Source organism: Anarrhichthys ocellatus, unplaced genomic scaffold (genome assembly GCF_004355925.1).
Source record: "Anarrhichthys ocellatus isolate YVR2014 unplaced genomic scaffold, GSC_Weel_1.0 scaffold30, whole genome shotgun sequence".
NCBI lineage: Eukaryota > Metazoa > Chordata > Actinopteri > Perciformes > Anarhichadidae > Anarrhichthys > Anarrhichthys ocellatus.
The window spans coordinates 4,035,802-4,055,552 of record NW_022280060.1 but is presented as its reverse complement, the minus strand read 5'-3'; the positions used below and the strand labels follow the sequence as shown (position 1 = coordinate 4,055,552).

At 41.8% G+C, this 19,751-nt stretch overlaps 1 protein-coding gene across 2 annotated transcripts; it reads left to right on the top strand.

The window, feature by feature from the left end:
• The first annotated feature begins 8,016 nt into the window (after positions 1 to 8,016).
• LOC116392686 (diencephalon/mesencephalon homeobox protein 1-A-like) lies at positions 8,017 to 13,161 on the top strand. Of its 2 annotated transcripts, none has more exons than XM_031864386.1 (5): positions 8,017 to 8,189; positions 10,212 to 10,378; positions 10,545 to 10,739; positions 10,948 to 11,419; positions 11,635 to 13,161. In XM_031864386.1, the coding sequence occupies exons 2-5, from the start codon at positions 10,226 to 10,228 to the stop codon at positions 12,051 to 12,053; spliced, it is 1,239 nt and encodes a 412-aa protein (XP_031720246.1). In that variant the 5' UTR covers positions 8,017 to 8,189; positions 10,212 to 10,225; the 3' UTR covers positions 12,054 to 13,161. The 2 variants fall into 2 exon arrangements, with proteins under 2 accessions (XP_031720246.1, XP_031720247.1); XM_031864387.1 differs by having other exon boundaries at positions 10,212 to 10,379; positions 10,561 to 10,739.
• Positions 13,162 to 19,751: the final 6,590 nt, after the last annotated feature.

The window sequence follows — 19,751 nt, the reverse complement described above, 5'->3', positions numbered from 1 at the left end:
ATTCTGATGAGAGACTAAAGAGAAGAGGAGTGACTTAAGCTCCACAGATGAGCCTCAATTCTCTAAATGTTTGAATCCATATGACCCACAGATGCTTTAAAGCAGATTTACCAACAATAGACAGATGTTGGATGTTGAGAGGTAGCTAGTGTAGGAGGGAGCTGGTATCACACCAGCTGAGTCCCCCCCCCCTCGTCCTTTTAATCGAGAGAAGACTTAGAGCTGTTTCTAAGTGCTTCTAAATCAGATAAAACAGACAGAGAAAATCAACTTCTCCATGTAAGTGTGCGCTGCTTTGTGAGGCTGATAGGGACCAGAGAGGATTACTTCAGGATGGAAGGCTGGCTTTGGAAGGACTATGAAGATGGGAATATAGACTTTCCTACTTTACAGGATCATGACAGTCAAACAGTGGATGGAAGCCATTCGAGTGTGCCATGCAAAGATTCTTAAAAGGGGAATACAGCTGAATTTCACATTTTAATACTTTCTAATACTACATTTTTTAGACTCGTTAGTGCGTTCAAGTAAATATTTCACACAGGTTTCTGTGTACTGTTTAACCTAACTTAAACTATATTTTAGTGTCACATACATGCAGGCACATACGTGAAAAATGACCTCTAAATTTAACCCTCCCCAAGCATTAGTAGGAGTCGACTGCTGTGAAACGCACAGAGAGCAACTTGGGGTTCAGTGTGTCGTTTCTCAAATGGAAACCAAAAACCTGTGTCCAGAGTCTTCAGACTTTAAGACTATCTTGCATTATAATCTTTGAAGTGGTCTTTATTGGTTTATCTGTCTTTGTTTTTAAGTTATCGGTTATCTAGAAGTTTAGTTTTGGGTTTTCTGTTCATTGTGGGGTTTCTTTCTGGTCTAATGTTGTAAATTTCCGTTTAGTGCGTTTCCTGTTTTATTTTGTAGGTTCACTCCTCATGTGTCATGGTTTGTTTTTCTTCCTGCCTTTGTGTGTTTCCCACCTCTTTAATTATCCACACCTGTCCTCAGTTACTCACCTGCCTCTGGTTTTGTCATTAGTTTTCCCTGTTTTCTTTCTTGTTTTCATCGCTTTCCTGCATTAGTTTTTAGTATTTTGACCTTTTTCTTGGTCACTGGTTTTCGGATCACTGCCTTCTCCTTGCATGGTATTATTTGCCATTTGGACTGTGTATGACTATCTGCTTCCACTAAAGACCTATTTTAAACTTACCTTGTGTTCTGTGTCTGTCTCTGTTCAACCCTCTCTCATGTCTGCCACCAGCCATTTTGCTTAGCTTAGCACAAATACTTGGAACAGGGAGAAACGGCTGAAACTTGATAGAAGTTGTTCAATGTTGTCAATTAATCTGACAGTGCTAGGATAGCTGTTTCCCTGCTGGCTGTAGTCAAAAATAATGAATAGAATGCATATAGCAACATAAACTTAATGTACAGTCAGTGTGAGAGGATAAATAATGTCTGATTAGCATGTAGCACCACCACTTAAAACATTTAACTAAAATCAATTTTTTACATCCATTGTTGTTTTTGTCTGCTCACACAAAGCTGCAGTAAAAGGACTTATAGCCATTAAAGAAAGGAAAGCAAACCAGACTCGGCTCGTCTGTGTTGTGGCTGTGTGTGTGACTCTGCTGCAGGTTACAGATAGGCCCAGCCCTTTCCCTGGGTGATGGTTAATTACCCTGGATAAATCCAATGGCAATTTGTCAGGCTGTTCCAGTATGCCCCCCACTGAAAACCAACCACTTCCCTCCTCTCTTCTTCCTCGTTCTAAGCTCATGTAATGAATCACTAATCACTCGGTCCCTGACGAGCATCCCCAGCCTATTATCTCTTAATTACCCCTTTCAGGAGGCATCGACGCAGGCCAGCAGGGGGCGTGCTGTCAAATATTTAAAAGTAATACATGATCAATCAGTTTGTCCTCCTTGATGTTAAATTTCAAAAGCCTGAACTTTGTTGTGTGTGGATGCCAGTGTATTTACTGCCAGGTGGTGAATTATGTATGTCCCTGTGTTTCTGTTCATATACCTGAGAGGTCGGAGCGAGACTTTGAAAGCCCCCCGGCTGTGCTGGTTTATGTACATAGAGCCAGAACGAACTGGCTTGTTCTCAATCTCTGCTCGGCTCTCTGACCGCCGGGCTCCAAATGGTCCTCCTGTGGAGCATTTGGGCTGTGGCATAAAATTGAGCCTCTAACTCACACTCAAGTCATTTGCAGATGCAACACTTGGGATTTGAAGCGAGTTGCCACAGAGCAAAGATAGAAATTGGAATTGGCAGCAGACATGAAATGGGGTCAGGGGATTTGTCCTCTGAAACACACACACACACACACACACACAGAACATGTGAGTTACAGGGACCTCTACTTTACTAGGGGGGTCTGTTCAAACAATGGTGTCGCGGATGAACGGTAGCTCACAGAGTCTCAGAAACAGACTTAGAATAAAAAGCCTAATTTGTAGCTGTCACTCAGTGTCTTTTGAAGAATTCCCACACATTAAATTAAAAGGATTCTTGCTGGGTCGTCTTGAAGGTAAATGTGGTTTGGACACAGGTCGGGGTCACACAGTCGGTGTGATGGAGCAGATTTTCTAAGCAGTTTGTGAGGAGGGAAAGAAAAATTCCCATACTCCCTTTTCCCTGTCTGAGAAAAGAGTAAAGAATAGGTTCAAGATCACACAGTTGTCGCTTGTTTACATCAACCCAGCAAACCAAGAACAATTTTTAGAGCTTCCAAAACTGACAGGTGCCCCCTGCCAAGTCCTCTTAATAGTTAAGGTTTTTGAATTTAATCTCACTAATTTCGACATATCCCTCTAAGGATCTTAAAGCTTAACTTCAGAAAAGAAAAAAGACCCTGTACGGCCCTTTTTGGAATCCTGGTGTCCGTTTTTTGTCAATCCTTTAGTGAAAGCCTGTCAAAAATGGTTAGCTTCTCCAGTGAAACTACTTCTTTGCATCTTAGCTCCCGGTCTTGCTCTGTGTCTGCACAATTTCTTTCTATCCTCTTGTTTCTCTCCTTTTGTTTAGATAAAGCGAGGGATTAGGAAAGATTTGCCCCCATAAAGTAGTGGTTTGATGGGCTTTTATCCCACCATGTTGCTAAAGCTGTGTAGCCCCTGGATTAGGCCCTGACAATAGGAACCCTTGTGCTGGGCCGCAGCCTGAGGGGCACAACCAAAGACCGGCTCTGAGAAAGAGGGAGGAAACAAACCTGCCAACCTCGATATGTCAAGTCTGCTAGAGAAACCGTTCAGAGGAGCGGCTCTGGCTGCAGCATGGTGCGCTGTCTCAACAGGATCATACAAGGAGAAACAATAGTGAAAGTGAATTACTGAGTTCTGTGTCTCCCAATAATTACATTCTTGCAACAACAATTTTTTCTAAGGTGCTAATGGGAAAAGTTGTATCAGCATTTTTAAAGTGGAACTCAAAGTCTCAAATTCTGTTTACAGTACAACTGTATTTGTTAAAGTTGGAGAAAGCCTTTTGTGTCTGATAAATGTCCTCAAGTGATGTCACTTAAGTCTGCATCAGTTGCATAGACTGTATATAAGAAGTGGAGTCACCGTGACGTCACCCATTGGTTTGTGTAATGCTGTTTTGAAGCATCGAGTTTGGCATTTTGGCCTGTCGCCATCTTGAGGTTTTGGAACCAGAAGTCACAGAGAGGGTGGAGCTAAGTAACCAAATGCTGAAAAATATATTTTAGGTAACCAAAATGTTAATTAACTTCCATGAACTGAAAAAACACTGTAAAACAGTTAAAGTTGTAAGATGAAAAACACAGACAACAAACCGGACAACGTCGTGGTGGTAAATGAGACCATCATTTACGAAATGAACATCATGCAGTATTAAAGATGTCTTGAAACTAGAGATTGAGACCATAAACTCATGTTTACAATGCTTACTGAGGTAATAAATCATAAATAGAGTCATTACTTCTATACATGTTAGAATTGCTTTTGCAACTGGAGGAGTCGCCCCCTGCTGGCTATTAGAAAGAATGCAAGTTAAAGCACTTTTGCATTGACTTCACTTTTCAAAACCGAAAGTTCTGAAGATGCTGAAAACAAAAGGGTTGTAAATACAAAAAAATAACTGGGTGTGTGGAGAATTGAGCCCACCAGACTTCCTCATCTCTGCTTAAGGCTAGCGGCTCAAGGCTACATTAGCAGCTACGAGCATAGCACACTTACATCTCCGACTGAACTGTCAGCTGTTGGATTGCACTATGGGTGATGTGGCTCCAGGTGCTAAAACTGTCCTTAGTCTTTAGCACCAAACTGGGTGTCTAAGTTTTATAATTCAAATGTGTAACTTTAACTTTGCACTGGTTTCTTAAGTTGCAGGAACTCCACAACAGTCAGTTTGTCTATTTAATGTCTGCGTTGTCACCACAGTGTATAGACTTCATCATTTTCCTATGGTTATAACGAGTGATGTCTTACAGTACGTACAACTTTGGTGTTGTTAATAGATGTCCGCCATATGAATGTGAGATTGATGGTAACTGAGAACTGAGAACAGCTAAAAAGAGGCTGTGCCACAGATTTGTCCATTTCAATCAGGTATCCAACGCGTATGAGGAAAGTCTTTAAGGTGAATGCCCGGCTAATACACAGCCGGAGGGTCGCTAATGGCAAGTTGCTTTGTTACTCCAGTCACACAAGTCCCAAGGAAGCAGTCAATTCTAAACCATACATCAAAATGATTAATTTCACCCAAATGAGCACAAGCTAACCTTGACTAAGAGCATGTGCAGGCCAGAGCTGCTGGATTGAAACCAAATATATTCATGAAGTTAAAGAAAACCTAATGATAAAAGGTAATGGGCTCTGAAGGCTGAAGGCATCAACTTTCTCCTCGATTTGATGAAAAATGCCACTTGGAAATATCGGGAGCCATTTGAGGGGTAAAATTACAAACATTCATGCGTTATAAACCTGATTAAAAACTGAACATGATTTATAAATCGCTGCAGCTTTCTCGGCTGAGCTTTGATTCAGGCAGCCAAAGTCCTGATGCAGGGATAAAAGTTTTGATATCCAGAAAGCAGGCGGGGGGGGGGGATGATTGAGAGCAAAGACGATAACTCAGATCTGAGGAGAGGCTTTAACACGATAATGCCTGATCGCAGCCAGAGTGCAGAGAACAATGAGTGCAGCAATGAAATCCGCAGAAATCTGAGATGAATTTGGGGTTTAGAAAGTTAGCCTGCAGCGAGCGGTGCTGAGATCCTGAAGGTGATCGGGATGAGGAGCAGTGTGAAAACGGTAAATATAGAGATGGGTAAACTATTACGATAAGGCCTCAAAACCACCAATACTGTGCTGCAAAATAAAACATCTGGAACTACTGTCTGGGCTTTTTAAAGTCAAAAGAACAGCAAACTACTTTTATAATTAATTAATGGTTTGCATTTTTCAAGCAAAAATACCCAGAGTTTGATGCTCTCTGTTTTATATGAATATTGTTCTGACAAAACAAGATATGTGTTGATTTCACCATCAGCTTTTGAAAGTTTTGATGGATATTTTCCAGTATTTTCTGCCATTTTATAAAAAAAACGATTAATTGATTATGGAAATATAAAATTGTCAAAATGTAATTTAAAATCCTGCAACATAATATACACTGAATTTACCAACATAACTTATGTCCAGATTATGTAAATAATTGCAATTCATTCCCTAAAAGGCTGAATACACAAAACAACTTTAAATGTAATTATTTTTCCTGGGAAAAAAAGACTAAATCAGGCATCAAAACTTTTCTAAACAATTCAGAATAATTTTTGAAAACTGTGAATTACTTTTAGATTGTATTCACCAGTTTGGGACTTTGTTATTACGTAGTTCTGAAAATTAACATGTAGGTATTAAAAAAAGTGTCCAAATTCTATTCTAAAAATGGAAAATCTGTGTAAACTGAGTCATGGTGAGTTTACTCCATCCGTGGATGGTCAGGAGGGGCTGCTGCTCCACTGGCCTAATATCATTCTGATGGAAGGCCCTCTTGACACTTGCTACATTAAAGCCCTCAGCCATGCTGGACATTTGCCCGCATTAAGTTCCGTATAAAAGCTGATTTGGGGAAGAGCAGCTGAGAGGAATTCCTTCTCGCTTTAATTGCTTTAGAAACGGTTCTCACAAAGAGACACTGGCCAGATTTACCTCCAGTTTAAGTTCTTATTTCCATCGGTTCACAAGTTAATCCGATTTTTTTCTCCTCTATGCCTAAATGGTCTGCACTTATACTGACAAAAAACAACAACACATGAGCTCGAAATAACAATAATAATAAAAAAATTATTATTATTGATGGCTGTAATTCGCTCACTCCTTTTTTTAAATAAAAAAACATCCACACCCACGCACTGATTGACTGATAACCACCTGTTGCGTGAAAACGTCCACTTAACTTATTCATTTCTTTATTTTTTTTTTCATATTTTGGATTCTCACAGTTAAAATATCCAATTAAAAGTGAAAGAGTGAGGACTTGAACTCTTCAAAGTGAACTTAAAAAGAATTTCATGTTTTCTTCTCACGCAGGCTGTTTATCAGGAGTCTAAATTTCTGCAATTGAAAGCGGCCGAAGATCAAATTGCGTTTAGGATTTTACCCCCCCCCCCCAGACCCCACCAGACCCCACCGTCCCCTTTCTCTCTCCCTCTCAGAGAAAATTCAACAAAATATGCAAGCTTTACATTAAAAGGCTACTTTTCGCTGCCCTTAATTCCAGCCTAAACGGTTTTTCTTCGGGAGAAGAAATCTTTTCTAAAAACCTTGAAGAAGAGAGGGGCATTATTGTTTTAATCCTCTTACCAGCAGTCATTTTAAGACATTTTTTTGGAGGGTGAAATGGCGTCTTGTCTACCCAATCCCAACCTAAATCCCTCGGGGCCGGGGAGCTGCTGGAGGCAGGAGTGTATAGCCCAGCCTGCATCCCTCCACCTCAGCTGCATTCCCACCAAACACACAGTCACTCCGAGGCAGCAGGGAAATAAAATTAAAGCCCGGAATTAACCTGAAAGTCCCCCGTGCACAAGTCACTGCAAACGAGTGGTGCAGGCCTTTACTGACTATTTGCATACCATTTAATTAAGACCTGTGTGTGAAGTTTTTTTTTTTTTTTTTTTAAAGCTCACAATTCTTACAGACACTGAAGGTCTGATGAAGCACATATTTGAGGAGGACTCTTCTTCCGATTATCATTTCTTTTCTTTTTATTGATTTTAGTTTTGTGACATTTGTAATGGTTGTTTCGGCCTAAAATGTATACAAACATTAGGCTACAAGCCTTAACCTATAAATATCCATTTGAGTGTTTATTCGCCCCTTAATGATAAAAGGAAATCAATTTTAAATTGGTTACAATAATTGGTAGGATTTTTAAATATTTGTAATAAAAAAAGATGAAAGACAAAAAGGAAAGCAGAAGTGCAGTCTGCCCCTTGACCTCAGCTTTAGTTGATTTTAAGCAGCACATTAAAACCTGAGATATTAATAATAATAATAATAAAGACTTACATAATTCAAATATATCCTGTCATGCTGAGATTTGTTTGAATCATCTTTAAAGTATTAAGATAATTTGCTATTTACGTCAGTCTGCATACCTTACTCCAAAACATAAACATTATCATTATTATCACCTCCAAAAAATATACAGCAATGGGCTTAATACTAATAATTAGAATAATTGCCAATTTTGGCAGCAAATCCTTGCGTACAAAATAAAAAACACAACAAATGTATCTTTTTTTGTTCTTCCAAAACAGCAGCAGAAAAGTCTGCACCTCGCATACAGAATAATCATCTCTGAAGTGAGGAGTAATGTGGAGGAGGAGGAGGAGGAGGAGGAGGAGGGGCTGTGGTGGCGGTGGAGGAGGAAAGCGACGTGATTGGCGCAGAGAAGGAGCGTGTGAGCGTCCCGGTGACCCCACCCGGAGCGCTTTAAAGGCCGGTAGACGGCAGCTCAGCATCCTCCCACATCCACAGAGAAGCGAGCCGGAGCACGGAGCGGACCGAGCGGGATATTCTCAGGGTATCAAGGTGAACGAAAGAGCTATCGTGAAATGAAAAACTGAAGAACCGCCTGCGGATTTTAGAGAAGAAGATTTGAGGGGAAAACATATTCGGAGATATTTCGCTTCAGACACAGAGAGAAGACAGGTAAGAAGTTTGCAGAATCGAAGTTGGCGATGTTCGTATTCCTGAATTATTTCTGTAGCCGAACAACTCTTACTTTATATTGCCTTCTTATCATTTTTTACTTGCAAATGTATGTGTTTAATATTGCGGACTTTCGTTGTTTTCCAAACTCCATCACGTCTTCAACAAAAACGTTTTCAAAAGTGCAGTCCGTCGACCTCCCGAGGTCCCCAACAAAACTAGTGACACAATAACAGTGCGACGTTCTTTTGCTCAATTAATCGATTAAATGTGTAGGCTATAAATGATCAAAGTAATCAGTAACACTGACAGTTATAAGTCTGTAAATTGCACGGAGTTCCTTGACAAATAGGCCAATATTCTTACTTGGGAACCGTTCAACGTTGTTCTTTTTGGTACTTGTTTTTGTCACAGGTTGGTAATTGACGAGGCGATATGGTAATTATCCCTATTAATTTCCTCTGTCGTTTAAGTTTCTGAACGCTGCTGAATTGACGACATGAATACACAGAGCTCCGGCCCCGAGGCAATCTTTAGTAAATGCTATATAACTCATAAATCCACGGCAATTTGCATAATTAGGCTTAAATCAGAGCCCGAGGCTACGTGACATTGTCCTGAAAGAAGAGCATGTATGTTGAATGTATAAGCTGCAGATTAAAAAAAAAAAAAGCGAGCAGAATACATGAATGCAGCCAGAGGCTGATTTAGTAAAAATAATGCAATGAAATAAAAAAAATGTTCTTGCATTAGTCACACCGAGTAACACACACACGCGCGCGCTGGCCCATCTTTCCCGTGTCAGGCCTGATGATAAATTAATAGCTTTGTATAGTTGAAACCTATTTGCACTCACATCAGACAGCCTCCGGGCGTCTGGAACTGACCTGGGACCCGCCACAGATTGAAATAAACGGCCCTCCGCTAGACTCAAACTCTGAGGAGCAAAGTAAATATGTTGTTGTCAATTCTGTCAGTCCAGTCTGCGGACCTTTAACGGCGTCTCCATGCGTTTCCAATCAAAACTCTTCACACTGAACATTTAGTTTGATTAGATGTTGAAATAAGACAATGATCAGAATTCATTTCATTGGTCTGATTTGTTTTGTGTGGACGGGAAAAATGTCAGTCGCATTTTCTCCCCTCCTAATTAATAATTTAGATATTATTTGTATTGTCATTATAATAATATCATTATAATTATTATCATTATTATATTATTATTTTATAATACAGTGGGGAACTGTATTTTTGTACATTTGCTCATTACAATTATAGACCACTATGAACTATTATCAGCATGGATTTAATGTTTTCTAAAATGAGCATGTTGAAATAACAACAACAACAAAGGACCACATCATAAAACTAAATAATGCAAAAAGTAGATTAGCTACAAATTCAATATATTTTTTGCTGTTGTATAGGCCAATGCTGCATTTTATTTGAGTGAATTAGGTGTTAAATATATATTGTATTTGTCATTGCTGAATGGAACTGACTCTCTTAATATTCTGCACACCTCTCTTCACTGTCTTTAAACTAAATCCGTTGAGCTGTGGATTCATGAAAAACATACTTTTTTTTTTTTTCTTTAATCAAATGGTAACTGTTTGTACAAATTTCAAACCAAGATATTTTATTTTTCCTGAAGGCTTTACATGGCGCTTGAATGGGCAAACCAACCGTGGGAAAAACCCATTGTTACTTAAATATAATCCGACTGGATCTAACAACACACATAAACACTCTCAGCTAAATCCATCATCACTTTAAAATCCTTAGAAGTCACTCGTTGTCTGTTTAGTTATTTTTTGATTCAATGATGGAATATTTTTTTCCCCTCAGGAGTGCAGTCTTTACTGCTTTATTTCACCTGTTGCCATATCAATCACTCAGCCCACAACAAACATTATAATACAAAGTGTTCAAGTGTTCGCTTTAGCTTAAGCGCTGCAACCAGAGAACAGGCTGGTTTGTTTAAAGAGGCCTGGCACCCACAGCAGTCCTTTCTCTCTGCAGACAGCTCACCGGCCATGCAGCACTATGGGGTGAACGGCTACTCGCTCCACGCTATGAATTCACTGAGCGCCATGTACAACCTTCACCAGCAGGCGGCGCAACAAGCCCAGCACACCCCCGACTACAGGCCCTCAGTGCATGCCCTCACTCTTGCAGAGAGACTAGCTGGTAAGAATCAGTTGCTCATTTTGTTGTTCAATTCCATCCAATGTCATTCATGATCCCCATCTATTTTGCATTAACACAAATGTAATGTGTGTTGGTCCCTTGGTTGCTTAAATGACCTTTTCACCTCTACCTCAATTAAACTGGTCATGTTTCTTGTTTCTCAACGGCTGCACATTTCAAGACATTATCCTTGAGGCCCGGTATGGCTCCCAGCACCGAAAGCAGCGGCGCAGTCGGACAGCCTTCACCGCCCAGCAGCTGGAGGCCCTGGAGAAAACTTTCCAGAAGACCCACTACCCTGATGTGGTGATGCGAGAGCGTCTGGCCATGTGCACCAACCTGCCCGAGGCACGCGTTCAGGTAAAGACCTATAAAAGCATTTATCCTCCTGTGTACTGTCTGCCTGTTGCTTTCTGAGATGCTCAGCTTGAAGTCTTAAAGGCCATCTTGCATCATAAAAAAATGTGAAAAGAAACTGCAGTCATTTGCGGTGGCTTTAATTTGTCCACGTTATGTTACTTATAGTTCTTGACTCAAGCCCTGATCTGTGTGTGCATCTATCTGCCAGGTGTGGTTCAAGAACCGCCGGGCCAAGTTCCGTAAGAAGCAGCGCAGCCTGCAGAAGGAGCAGCTCCAGAAACAGAAGGAGGCGTCCGGAGCTGCAGAGGGCTCTACGGAGGACTCCAAGACTGACCTCAACACTACCACCACCAACACCACCACCGATGCTGCCACCACCACCACCACCCTGGTTCCCGAGGCCCGCACTCCTCCCCCTCCCTCCTCCTCTTCATCCTGTCACTCAGAGACAGAGAGGCAGGCAGCCGCACGGCACCAGCCCGGGGAGATGAGCGTGGAAGTCAACGTCACCTCCCCCGAGCCGTCGGACAGCGAGTCAGCAGCAGAGGATAATGCTGACAGAGAGGAGGACGAAATGAGAGGGGAGACCGGGTTGAAGATCAGGGAGGAGACGCATGGGGAGGGGGGCGCGCAGCCGGGGAGCAGCTCCCCATCCTACAAACAGCTGAGCCCCACATTAGGTAACAATATCACTGTCGAATGAATGCAGCTGCTTTTTTCTTTTATATTGTGATTATATGTCATATTTACGAATCCAGTCACATTCATGTACAAGATAATTTGACTGAATTGGTAGGAAGAGCACACAATTAATTTAAAAACAGGATAAACACAAAAATCTACAAAACATCTGTGTTAAAACGTATTAAAGTCCTCCTTTCTTCCTGTCTCTCAGACTCCCCCCTGTGCTCCCCCACCATGCCGTCCTCCAGCAGCGTGACCGGCGGTTTGGCGCAGGGCAACTCCTACGCTTCGTCTCCTCTCAGCCTCTTCCGGCTGCAGGAGCAGTTTCGCCAGCACATGGTGGCCACCAACAACATGGTGCACTACCCGTCCTTCGAAATGAGCCCGCCGCCCTCTCTGCCCTACCTGGGCATGAACGTCAACATGCCGCCCCCGCTGAGCTCGATGCCCTGCCAGTCCTACTACCAGACCATGTCGCAGGCCCAGCAGGTATGGAACAGCCCGCTGCTGCAGGCGCCACCAGGCAGCCTCCCTGGAAGCCTCAACAGCAAGACCACCAGCATAGAGAACCTCCGTATGAGGGCCAAGCAGCATGCAGCCTCGCTGGGATTGGACACGCTCCCCAACTGAAGCTCGGGCTGCTCAGTCGAAGTGTTCGCCCTCCAGTCAGGGCCGTACCTATGAATTATGGGCCTTGTCCAGTGGAGGTGACTCTGGGCCCCTCTTCACTTTCCTCTTGACCCCTCATCACTGTCAGCGACTGTGTGTATCCATCCAAAACGCAGACACATCTCCAAAAATTCTTTCTAAAAATCTCAGATTCAAACTTAAGCTACTGGCTGCTACCCAATTGGCTAACATAACAATAATTCACAAGTCCTCTGATCAAAATCTGTCCAAAGTTAAAATTTGTGCTTGTGTCATGTTATTTTACTGAAACCCAATTTCAAAAACAGAGAAAAACGTTTTTTTAGAGCAGGCACTTTAGGCGCCCTCCCTCAGTTTGGAGCTCAGGGTTGTCAACGCACCTATTCCCCTTCACCTCATCGTCACCATGTGGGCATGCAGCTCACTGCTGGGAGCACAACAGGACATGAAGAACAGCTCTGTCCTCAATGAACTTGATGTAAAAAAAAACTAAAAAAAAAACTGGACTGCAGCTGTGACTGAACAGTACTTTTTGCCTGTGGATCTTTGCTTGTATTCGATTCCTCCTGTTCACCAACACAAGCCAACTCTACTAATGCTAGCTGCTCACTATGATTTCAGCCTCCTCTGTGAAGTCACGGAAGACAGTTTTGAAACTACAGAGCTGATTCCAGGACAGATATTTAAATGTTCTATAATTCAACCCCTGAATGTGAACTATGCATGCGTGCACCCCTCTGAAGCATGGCTTACAGCCGCAAAACCCAGAATGAAGCCGCATCTGATCTGTTATCAGAAGTAAAGCTCAGATCATAATCCCCCAACAAGTGTATTTCTTTGTAGATGACAAATGACTCCTTGTTTGAAGTTACAGCACTCAGCAGAATCCATTGAGCGTTGTAAATATCCTTCAGTGTTCGCCTGCATCTGCCTGGCTGAAGAGTAACTCCATGTCTTCTTTTGTGTGAAGGATTTGAGAGGAAACGTTTGGTGTGTTTTTACAATTGTGGCTTTAAGCAAAGGACCTACAGCAACAGTGAAATAAGGGAGAATCTGCGGAGGAGGCACAGCGACAAATATATATATGAGCCCAGCAGACATATTTCTTTGGTTAACTCGGGTGCCAGACTGAACTCGACCACTTTTTCTGGGCCACCGGATTCAGCAGAAAGATGCACAGGCCCATTCTCTATGTATTATATCACTGTAGATTCAAGACATGTATTTCTCAATTGTTTAAAATGTAAGTAATTTATCTGTTTAATGCAAGGGAATAAATCACATAAGAACGACTCTTTTTCTCGGTTTCATCGGTTGGAAATATAAGATGAAAATACTTTCCTATGCTGACTCACATTGCCTCATTTTGACATTTTCTCAGGCAAAGGAGGGAGCTGTATTCTAAAACAATGACTCAAGAAATGACCACACAGAGGAAAAGAAAACATCTGTTATTAAAAATGGTTAAAAAAAACTAAACAGGAGGCAACCTTCTTGAATGAAAGTCCTACATATTTAGGTTGAATTGAGAAAATAGAGACACTGTATGAATGCCATTAAAAAAAAAAAAATAAATAAAAAAAAAAAATAAAAATTTTCTCAATGGAAGATATTTATTAACACCAGCTTTTGTGTATTTCTGAATCTTCGTCAGCTAAAAGCTGAGTCAGAAGAACACGAGGCAAGATCATCTAGATCATGAACCCTGGAATAATCACATAGCAGGACATCCAACCAACATCCGAACAGGCACAAAAACATGCACTCACATAAAGGTCTTTAAAAAAACACCCAAAAGCATTTTCTAAAAGTTTCTCCAGTGAGAGGAAGTTTGCAACAAGAGAGGGATTAGTTTAGGTGCCGAATCCAGCTCTTCTCCCTGGATGGCTGACAGCGCTGAGAGGGACTGACAGGAAACTAAATCTTAATAAACAGTTTTGGATTTTCCACACACATTACCTTCAACAAATTAAGTTTAGTTAACATGTTCCACTGAAGACACCTTGATGAACCGCAAATAATTTAGACACAGGAGGTCTACCATGCTCGACGCTGAGGTTTACATACCACATAGGGGAGAACCTGCCACTTGTTCACTCAGTGCAGAATAACTAATCCTAAATGAAATGACTGAAGCACAGTGTCAGGCTCTAAAGAGTCTCCAATCCACCACCCACCCATCCACCCACCTACCCTTCACTCTCTCTCTCTCTCTCTCACACTCTCTCTCTCTCTCTCTCTCTCTCTCTCTCTCTGCAGCGCCCCTCTTCCCCAACCCTGTCAGCCGAGGTTTGGCTGCACCGAAACAGAATGCTTTGCCATAAGAAGATTACCTTTGGTTGGGATATCGATGGATTAAGTAAGAATAGAATGAGATAAAATGAGACTGAAAGGGTTCCTGGAGTCAGCAAAGTTCAGACACCTTTTTTTTTTTCCTGGTCTTTTCCCGCTTTCTCGCTCCATGACCGTAAAGATTATATCACTGTCCTACAGGAGAAAGGGAGGTGAGAGGGGTGGGTGGTTTAGTATGGGGCAGGTTACAGTGCGTACATATAATTTCAGCGCTGCAAAGACGCCTTTGGGCTTTTTATTTTTTATTTTTTTTCAAGCATACTAAATATGTGGTCAATTTGTCATGAACGTCTTGGTTTTGTGTGCTTGTAAAGATCATATTGGTGTAAGTTAATGGGAAGGCTGTGTTTGTGTGTGTGTGTGTGTGTGTGTGTGAGAGAGTGTGTCTATGGCAGCTAAGCCGCTGAAGGTTTCCAGGAGCTCTTTGATGTGTATCTGGGCAATGCGCTATTAGAGGGATTTTCCTAGTTGACAGCTCAGAGAATGTGTGGAGGAATTGCGATGCCAGCAGGCTAAAAGAATGCTGGAAACAGGATTAGGATCATATTCTGGCAGCTCCTGTCACTTCATCAATGGGCTAAGGTTTCCTCAGTGACAGCCCTCCTTCTCTGCCCGGCTAAAACCTTTAGTGGGACCATAAAAGGGGTGAGAGAGGGGAAAAAACAATGATTGAATGGTGTGCTATGATTTCTGTGCTGCTGGGTTTGCTCTGAGGGCTTTGTGTTGGGAGGTCTGAGGGGGACGGCGTTGATTTGGAGGGAGGGGCAGGTCGTGGTGATGAGAAAAAGGGGTCTATTTTTTTTTTGAGGGGGGGGGGGGGTTTGGAAGTTTTACACCCAAATCCCAATGGCAGTGCATGTGGAGGGGTTTTACATTGATGCTAGTGGACAGGGACAGCAGCTGTGTGACAGCAGCAGCAGCAGGTGGGGAGGAAAGGCAGAATACTGTTTCCTGAGTCTTCAGGATCCAGTTTGTCTGTATGAGCCCTACCTATCTTCACCAAGTGAGACCTCTTTCACATCATGATAGTACATCCCTTAGTAGGAGTGTCAAAAATTCTTGTAGGCTCATTTAAAGAGATAACGGTGGCTCTCTGTTGTGATTATAGTTTATCTTATTTCGATGGATTATTCTAGTGATATTCTTCTATTGTCAACAAATCCCATTAAAAGACCAAAAACCAGTAGCCAAAGCCTGTTGTAGCTTACTCTTCTGTGTCATAGACTAACACTGTCACCATTAAAAACACATCACGATTAACATGGTTGGGTATTTTGAGTCAATCCCACCTACACCGTCTGGCTGCCGTCACTAAAGCACCACATGTGGATTCATCCACAGCTGAAAATAGCTTCAACAAATGCACTATATTTTTCTTCCTGTTTGAGTAATATTTGCCAAAGCCCAGCTGCTTCAGGAAATCCCAGTAACTCATTTTAAAAATCAAAGTATACGTTGTTTTTAAGCGTTTTTGTCCCGGAAATACAAAAACTTTGTTCTCAAACAAAAAGAGATGCTTTGTACCTCCGGGTGATCGCAGGCTATTTTCCATCTGCAGGATAGACGCAACTATCTAACAAGAAAAATGTACATGTGAATTCATCATAGGAAAAATGCATTTCTCATTTGTATCAAATGTGAAAAAAATGCCATGTCCAAATTATATAATGGCACATGAGGTTTTCGATTATATTTGAATAAGTGATAAATTCACATCATGTCTGCAAGTATGATTTTTAGAGATTTGAAGACATTGTGACACTTCATTTCAAATGTGATGCATTTACATATAAAGCACATTATGGTTTTCAGACATTTTACATATGAAATATCATATCTCACAATATTCCACATGTGAATTTCACAGCAGACCAGACCTTTGACTGCGCAAATTTGTATTTTCTTTGCTTTGCTTTCGTGGCTGTAGCACTGCTGGCTCAGCCTTTTCATTCATATCACTCGCTGTGTTCAGGTGAGACGTTTGTCCTCTAAGCTGAATATTTTGAGAGGATTTTTGGGTTGCACCTTCTATATTTGGACCTGAGGTTGTGTTGCAGAACAGTTCTTCAGTGGGCTTATAGGGTGGTCTCTGGCGTGCGTCTTGGACCAACTGTCTCCATGTTGCCACCAAAACCCCTTCCCCCAAGAGTGTAACTCCACACTTTGCTCACCCATGTGAAACAATACTTTCACAATACCGCAGGAGTTTGATTGTTGGCGACAAGTTATATAATGCCAGGAATTACAGACTAGCATGCAAATGCTAAATCCTCCTCTCTTTCTCCTGAGAAGTGGATGAGACGGACTATATCTGCAGGCTTCACTCCGGCTCCCCAGCTTTGTGCTACAGACACGTTCTCCTTTCTCCCCCTGACTTGGGTGATAATCCTGACACGCACTGTCTGCATTTTTTACTGTACGTGTTTAAGCGCATTTGCAGAGCATTTATCTCTCCAATGTAAACCAATTTGGCTATAAGGGCCTTGGGCCAAGCCAGGCGCTGGAGGGAAGAAAGGAAAACTCAAACCTAGCAGATGTGCAGAGAAGGGAGGATGGGAGAGCTGGCGAGGACGCGGGGGTTGATGAACAACTGAATGCAGCAAAAAGGGGGAAGCGGAACCGCACGGGAGAAAAAGAGTGTCCCTTGTCCGAAGGGTAAGCTTTTGAAACTTGGGATAGGGGCCTTTAAAGCCGATAGAACGTGGATCACTGAATTGTTGAGTCACAGAATCTGCGAAAATCATACGGAGCTCCAAGTTAATCCCGTCATAGTGAAATCGGTGGGCATACTTTGGGGATCCCAGCCCCTTCTCAAGAAATTTGGAGCCTGCTGTATTGACAGAGCTGCTGTTTGATACCGCCTATACACCTGTATCAGCTGTCTGTTAATCTGCCTTCCCCTCCTCCCACTAGTCCTCCACAGCACGTTGCCTCTGCTGGTAGTAATGGCTGATGAAATGGACTAAAGACGTAAAAGCTGCCAATCTTGCTGCTTCTTGATGTCTCCTGTAAGTGGCTCTGGTTGCAGGCTGAACTTGTCACTTTGATCATCTGAAAGGCAGGAGCCCTGCTGTGTCAAACATTACTACCTGCATTTCTGTGGAGCCATAAAGACTATGGACTCCTTGGTCCCTGAAATGGGACATTAAGACAGAATCATCCTAGTTTAGTTGGGGCGATATCAAGGTGTTTTATTTGCTGGCACACAGGCAGGGTCTGAATGTGTTTGGATGGCTTTTAAAGTACCTGATCTTATAGCCTAAGGTTCCTGTAAATGAGGTGTTTGCTGCTCTTATCAATGAGACGTTACATGAGAAGAGCACCTTGGCCTGACAGCGCTGTCGGGTGGTTCTGCGGTACGATTACAACAGGCTGAGCTTTGGCCATGTGCCCTTTACAGCTAACTTCACAAACGCTTTCATTATACTGAATACACTTTCTGAGCTTAAATTATGGATCAGCATCATGACTATATCATAACATTTACTAAGTTTTCTTACAGATAGCGAGACTGTTTTCAGTAAGAACCATTGGAGTCAAGCATAACGACCTGTAGCTCAAAGCTGTAAAAGTTTGAATAGTTTGGTTTTGATTATAAGTGGGATCAACAGTTCTAGTGACGCTTTCACATTACAAGGAGACAATTGATTTAATGTTGGAATCGTTAATGTAACTTTAAACACTTCAGTCCGCTGTAGCACGGCCATGAATTATGAAGACTTTGATGCGACTATAAAAGTGATTGAGGGCTTTAGTCTGTAGTTTTAATGTCGCAACTCACTGAATGACCCGATAACATAGTAGCAATGGATTTGAAACAATAATACCTCGAGCAAACGTTCCAGCAAATATCAAAACATAATTTTTGATCTGTTATGTTACAGGTGTGTATGCACACACGTCCAAATATACAGTATACTAATACAAGTATGTACACATTGTCTTTCTTCTTTATCACCAATGAATGATCCCTTATCAATGTGTAGATGTGGCCAACTGTCCTCTTGTCTTGAATGTCTTGTTTGTTAGGCCTTTTTTCACACGGAACATTTTTTGATTTGTCATAACAGGGAAAGCACAGGCGTTAATAAGGTATTAACGTTCTATTTAAGTGTCCCACTACGTCGTGACAGTGTGACAATGAGCCAGCATGCACGATACGAGAACCCTCAAACTGAAGCAGCTAAATGGAATTCTGCCATCGTTCATTTTTTATATTTTAGACCATTGTTTTGTCTACTGAGACAAGTCAAAATGTCCAATAAAAGTTTATTTTTTTATCAACATTTATTAAAATGTAAATGGTGCTGAAACTTACTTATTTTCATCTGCAGTCCTTTGCCAGAAAGAAAATCTCACAGAATCTCACATTTTCATCATCACGTCTTACACGTTTAAAGTCACATGAATGTGTTTTATGCAAGTATTGTGACACTAAAATAACATATCACAAATAAGGGTAAAAATCGAAGTTTAGTTAGCCCCCATTTTTTTTCCTTTTAAATATGGGCATTTCATTTGGCAAACTGATTTCACTTTTTGATTCTGATTTGACTTTCGCAGTTCGTGCTTTGATCATCTGTGATGTTTTGTAAGTGCTACAGTATATTAATACTGTTTAAATTGATTCTAAAATGTAATATAATACACACTACTGCCAAAGTAGTAATAGGTGAATGTATTTAATGGGGCGATTTAAAGACTGACTTTGTGCATGTGTGTGTGTGTGTGTGTATTTGTCATTGCTTCTGTCTCAGCTCCTGAGGGATTTATGAACAATGTCAAGTTCCCTCTGAAGACCTGAGTCTCTTCACTGCCTCTTAAAGCTTAATGCTCCCTGACTGAGTGGCACAGCGAGAGCCACACACTCTCTCTCTCTATGTGCCACAGATAATGCTAAGAACAACCTCTCAATTCCAGCTCCCCTCCTCGCCTAATGTGCCCTCCTTCCTCTACCGCATGCACACGGCCATTTCCATTCAATGAGACAGCAGTGCAAACGTGGGCGATTGTAATGGAAAACACTAACATTGTCCCTAATGGTTTCCCATCCCAGGAGAGTTTTAAAACATATGTAAATTTATGTAAACCCAACAGAAACACATATTTACAATAGCACGGGGTAATCACAATATGACGACATGGTGCGCTGGCCTTGTAGATGGAGACGCCATGTGTCATTAGTCTCCTTTATCTCTTTTCTGTTTCCTGTTGAGGCATCAGTGCAACAATCACTCACAATAGGAATGAAAATGATCTGCGCTCATCTCTGGCACAGTGATGGAGCGGGAGAGGTGGAAGATGAAGATATGGAAGGTAAAGAAAGCG

Coding starts and splice junctions, on each gene's coding strand:
- LOC116392686 (XM_031864386.1), top strand. CDS start 10,226: ATGCAGCACTATGGGGTGAACGGCTACTCGCTCCACGCTATGAATTCA. Junction 10,740..10,947: donor TGCCCGAGGCACGCGTTCAG/GTAAAGACCTAT, acceptor TCTATCTGCCAG/GTGTGGTTCAAGAACCGCCG. Junction 11,420..11,634: donor ACAGCTGAGCCCCACATTAG/GTAACAATATCA, acceptor CCTGTCTCTCAG/ACTCCCCCCTGTGCTCCCCC.